The 6,000-nt window shown below is 37.4% G+C and overlaps 1 protein-coding gene across 1 annotated transcript in view; it reads right to left on the bottom strand.

Moving 5' to 3' along the window:
- Positions 1 to 6,000, bottom strand: part of veph1 (ventricular zone expressed PH domain-containing 1) — a 175,587-nt gene continuing 169,587 nt past the window's right edge. Inside the window, 3 exon segments of the mRNA XM_069899101.1 lie at positions 1 to 48; positions 50 to 223; positions 1,313 to 1,438. Coding sequence (XP_069755202.1) covers positions 1 to 48; positions 50 to 223; positions 1,313 to 1,438 — 348 coding nt within the window.

Below are 6,000 nucleotides of genomic sequence, written 5' to 3'. Positions count from 1 at the left end.
TCATAAGTAGCTTGTTCTCCCTTTTGCCTGCGCTACAGCAACATTTATTACACTGAAACCACTCCTCATCATCCTTCTCACCCTTTGCTTTGAAGATGTATGTTTTGTTATCTGTGAAGATTTCAAAGGCCCGAGGAAGAAAACGGTCTCTCCGTTTTTTATTGATGCTCTTTCCACTTTGTAATTTGCTCGTTTCAATTGGACAATCATCTGGATCATCTTTCTGAAAGACAAAATGCTGAATAACAATTGGCAGAATAGATGTGACCTTTCCAGAAGTTTTTTAAAGAAGTCCCATCACTCAGCCTTTGTGCTATTTCAAATAATCCTTTATTAGAACATTTTATTCCCAGGAACCATTTCTTACTATTATTTTAAGGAATGGAAATGTTTAATTTGATATGATAGGATCACTCGACTAGAACTAAATAGTTAAGAATAATAGTTAATTAACTGTCACCAATGCTTTTGTATTTTATTAAAAGAAACATTCACCTTAAATACTTAAACTTTAAATACTTCCTATCATTTATTTTGATCATTTTTAATGCTATTTTTGCTTTGATTTGGGATAAATTTGTTTTTTTCTTTGTTTCTAGTTGTACTTTCCACTGCATGTGAATTATTTGGTTATTTGTAGCTTTTTAGTGATGTGAAGTAATCTGTAGAAGTTATTTTAGACATGGAAAATTAGTACCTTCATGTGATCTAAAAGTTCCTGCATAGTGTAATTGGAGTCACTTTACAGCAATGCAGTTTCTACTTAATAGAACCAGAGAACACTTCAGCACAGAAAAAACAGGCCATTCAGCCCTTCCACTCTGTGCCAAAACATAATTCCAATAGTTTCATCAGCAAATTGAAAATCACTTGTATCGTTTAATATTTATATATATTTTTATTAAATTAGTATTATTTTCAAAGAAAAATTCTAAAGAGAGGAAAAGCTAGATTACAAATGGATCCAAATTAATTTAAAAGATAACTAATATAAACATAGACAATGCTGATCAGTGAACGTCTATGCATAAAGATGCAGATTTAATATTTTCGACTTATCATCGAAGTAGTTTCTCTTTCTAAAAGTTCTCTGACCTGAATATCTGCAACATTTGCTGTTTTTATTTCAGATTATGTTGAAGCATGATATTTGGCTGTTGCTCTCAAGATAGCTAGAGTTGCAGAACTAAAAATTTGCTGTCCAAAATTAAATGGCAGTTTAAGAAATAGTAATCAAGATGTATAATTCAGTGAGAATTCTCCTTTGGGTTGTCGTATTTAAATTATTTAATCTAAGCATTAACCTACTGACTTTACAAAAGTGTAGCTGGCTCCCAGCCAATGTGAAATAACGGGCCTTCCATCCTTTTCTAAATTTCCACATCACTTGCTTTTCCTTGAGCTTGCCTTCAATGCTGAATGCTGAATGTTGATCATGCTGAACATTTATAATGCTGATTTTATTACAAATACGAGTCTTGATATAGAATCTCGACCCTATGTGTCAACCATCCCGTTGCCTCCACAGATGCTGCTTGACCCACTCAGTTGGTCCAGCAGTTTGTATTTTTTTCCTCCAGATTCCTGCATCTCCAGACTCTTGTCTTCATTTTGGCCCACCCTTTGGGCCTGGTGATGCAATAAAATATTAGCCATTCATTGCACTTAAACTCTTACCACATTCTTTCTGTTGCCGTGTACACCAAAATGAGTGGCTATTAAATAACCTAAGGAAAATGGTACCCTCCATCAGAGATCAACGCAAGAAATGCTGTGTGGTCTTAACCAGTGAAATTAGTAAAATCCTTTACCAAATCAAAGGATTGGATATTAATCCCTTAAAATGAGTGTTTCTGTGGCTTGCACAGACATAAAAAAAATTAATTTGAAGACCATGGAATGGAGAGACAGTGGTCTCAAAACTAGATTTAAGAGTTGAGGGGAATGCAATTCCCTTTACAGAAAGCTGCCAGACAGTTTTAATATTCTTAATTGCTGGTAGTCTCTGATTTAATTTACTTTGTTGATTTAACAGTTGCCAGCTGGGTTTCCCAGCCTGAAAACCAGCAATTTAAGGGAGTATATGTTCTTCTCCACGTGTAATTCTCTCCCTTCCAGGATATTAGCCTTTATCCAGGTTCTCACGCAAATCAAGCAGGAGCACAGCCAGGTTCTAACGTTAGGGGAGCAAGCACATAAAGGTTCCACGACACATACCAGATGGTGAGTCAGTGGTTGAATGGCGGGCCGCACTGATTTTTCAGCAGTGTTGGAGGGGAGGGGGGGGGGGCGGCAATGGTGCCACATCCATGATGCATACAATATTTTTTAAATTCATTATACATTTTTATTTTGTATTTAGCATCACAAAACAAGGAACTATAGGTAGATACGGTTTTAAAGGAAGTACATAATTGTTATTTGTATTTAAAATTTAAACTAATAAAAACATATTTTACATTTTAAACATAAAATGAAAACAAACTAAGGCAATATGAAAAAATGTTTGAAGCAACTACAATTGCCTCTTTCATCTAGGCTTCATTCCAGCAAAGTTATCTATTTTTTTTCTTTGGCTTGGCTTCGCGGACGAAGATTTATGGAGGGGTAAAGTCCACATCAGCTGCAGGCTCGTTTGTGGCTGACAAGTCCGGTGCGGGACAGGCAGACACGGTTGCAGCGGTTACAAGGGAAAATTGGTGGGTTGGGGTTGGGTGTTGGGTTTTTCCTCCTTTGTCTTTTGACAGTGAGGTGGGCTCTGCAGTCTTCTTCAAAGGAGGTTGCTGCCCGCCGAACTGTGAGGTGCCAAGATGCACGGTTTGAGGCGATATCAGCCCACTGGCGGTGGTCAATGTGGCAGGCACCAAGAGCTTTCTTTAGGCACTCCTTGTACCTTTTCTTTGGTGCACCTCTGTCTCAGTGGCCAGTGGAGAGCTCGCCACATAACTTTATTCTGATCTACCTTAATAGCCTTTCAATGGAGATGAAAACTAACCCAGACAATGTATCCTCACTCATTGTAGAATTGTAGGACGCAGGTGGACTTTATGTGAGCAGGCTAAAGGATCATTCTGCAACTGCATTAGTTATTGGTAAGGTCAGAAAAATGTGATATAATGTGGACAGGTTAGTGATGATGAATTTTAGTACATTGTTGATGGTCAGTTTCTTGACCCTTGAATTTGCTTTACTGCTCGTGTTCATGAACTCTTTGTACATTTCTCTGAATGAAAGAACGTCTTGTATGATTTCAGTTTGACATTCGATGATGTCTGAGTACATGTCTGCTTAAAAAAAAATCTAATTTGTTCACATTATCTGCCAAAATGCTTTGGAATTAAACCACTAAATTTGGAAGTCACATTTTTAAAATGCCCTAATCTTTTACTTGTGCTATTTATAACAGAATCTAAGGACACTCAGTAGGATTCAGCTATGAATATCTTTCGGGTGTCAAATATTCCTTCATCTTGCAATTTCTTATGGAATCTTTTTCTTTTACATTCTCTGTGCTGTTTGTACTCTGTATTAATATCACATTTTCTAGCCAACTCGGTTACTTCATTCTCAATCTGTTTGAATTGAGATTCATAGTAATTTCACATGTTTTTTATATCTTTTACAAAATTCTGAATCAAATGAGAAGCTGTAACCAGATCTAGGCTACTTTTCTGTAAATATATGAATAAATTGAAAGCCTTGTCTAGCATTTTACTCCAGAATATAAGAACAACTATGAATTCGTAAGTACTGAACATTTCCAGTATACCCTTTGCCTCAATGAGCTGTTTATCAGTACAATTAAAAAAAAAATCTCACCATCTAAAATTCTTTGCAGAGCAACTACGAATGCTAGTAAATTCTGTAAGAATTCCCCTGCTGCTAATTTTCTGGATGCCCATCTAATATCACAGTTTCTTTAGTGCAAAACATTTGATATTATTATGTTGTTCTCCTTTTAGTACTGAAAGATGAGGTAAACTCCCAGGGGGAAAATGGTATACTCACTTTCTAGAGTTTCAAAAAACAACTGGTTTGAATATTGGAGCTTACTGCATCAATTAAAACCAAATTTAAATTATGTGCACAGCAGTGCATTTGGAGCAACTTCCCCAGTCTTTGTTTGGAGACCAGATATTGCACCCGACATGGTGTGGTGGTACAAAGTGCTTAGCCACCTTGATTTCAGCTATTATCTTTTATAGAACCTGGGCTGAGAAGGAATGTATCAGATCATTTTGTATGTCAGGGCTGAGATATGTTGCATTTTGATCACTCAGTGATAAATGTTGCTCTAGTAATGTATCATTGGACTCTTAATTGATGTGCAGAGGGAGCTGGGCATTCAAGTCCTTAGCTCATTGAAAGTAGCCACAGAATTGGAAATATGTGAAGAATAAGTGTGGGATGTTTGGCTTCATTGGCTGGAACATTGATTATTAAGGTAAGAAGGTCATATTACATTTATATAAAACTGGATCAGCTCCACTTAAAATATTATGAGCAATTCTGCTTCTCTTTCCTCCCCCCCCCCCCCCCCCCCCGTTACAGATTGAGGCTTTGGAAAAAGTACAGAAGAGGTTTACCACATTGTTACCTGGTTTGGAGAATTATGAGTAGAGAAGGGACAAACTTGAATCATTCTCTGGAGTGTTTGAGGCTAAGGGAAGATGTGATTTTTAATAAAGTGTATAAAATCATGAGAGACATTGATAATGTGGACAGTTAGAATATTTTCTTCGGGGCAAAAGGGTCACACACTAGAGGATGTGTGTTCAAGGTGAAGGGAGGAAGCTTAAGGCAGTTATGCAGGACAAATACTTTACACAGAGAAGTAGATATCTGGAATGGGCTGCCAGGAATAGTAGTGGAAGTAGATCTAATAGTTGCATTTAAGTAGCTTCTAGATAGAGACACAACTCTGAATGGGATGGATGAACATCTATCAATTGCAAGAAGCAAAGTTTGAATTTGATTTGGACATCATGTTTGGCATAGGCCTGTTCCTGTGCTGTACTGTTATGTTTTAGAACCCTTGGGAGAAAACATTTCCGTTGACCTTCATTGTCTGACTCCTTATTTTGAGATTCAGCTCCAGGTTTTGGATGTTCCAGAAAATTTAAATAACATCCCTATTGCTATTTTTTCAGGCCCTGTACAAATTTGCACATTTTCAAGTACTGTATACATACTAAACAGCAAAAAGAATATGCAATAGACAAAGCAAGATGATGGATCAGAACAAGCTCTGCAATCATATTGCATACAGTCAGGAATGGTGGTAGACAATTTTAAGAGTTTGTGGGAGATGGGACTCCAGGAATACCTCCATTCCCAACGGCAGGCAATGGTTTAAAAACAAGACTAATATTTGTAACCTTGCCATCATGTGGGCCAGAAAGGAATTCAAAACAGTGAACTGGAGTAAATTAAGGAGAGTGAAAGCAGAGAAAAAAAATGTCTTTGTTCTTTGCCATATGCAAGAAGGAATGGAAGCAGACATTTTGTGAAATGGTTAGACATTGGGCCAAAACAAAAGATTGTGCTCAGGCTGCAAGGAGGGTGATAAAGTAATTAAGCATTGTGGTCTTGAGCCAAGGCAACGTGACACAGTTATTGTGTTCTTATGCGTGTGAAAAGTAGACTACGACAGAAATCAAATCTGTTGGTTCAAGCAGCTCAAAAAATGAAGTTGTTTGTGTTAAAACCACGCAAGGTTGTTCTTCAAGGAACAAACATGACATGGTGTCAGAAGTGTGTGAATAAGTAAGAAAAGACGTTAGTTCCCATCATGGATAAATTAACTCCTCCCACACCGATGTAGTTTAACAGCAAACAGCGATTCGACATTTATTTAGAGGCGGGTGGAGCAGGAGAGTCTGATTTTTGGGGGGGAGGGGGGGAGAATGGTAAGTGTCTAAATTTCTACACGTGATGGGTGAAGGTGCGTTGGACATCTATATGTTTTCGAATTGATGAGACAGTTTTCATGTTGGACAC

Source organism: Narcine bancroftii, chromosome 9 (genome assembly GCF_036971445.1).
Source record: "Narcine bancroftii isolate sNarBan1 chromosome 9, sNarBan1.hap1, whole genome shotgun sequence".
NCBI lineage: Eukaryota > Metazoa > Chordata > Chondrichthyes > Torpediniformes > Narcinidae > Narcine > Narcine bancroftii.
Note: the sequence above shows the minus strand (reverse complement) of the source record. Positions and strands in the feature narration are given on the sequence as shown.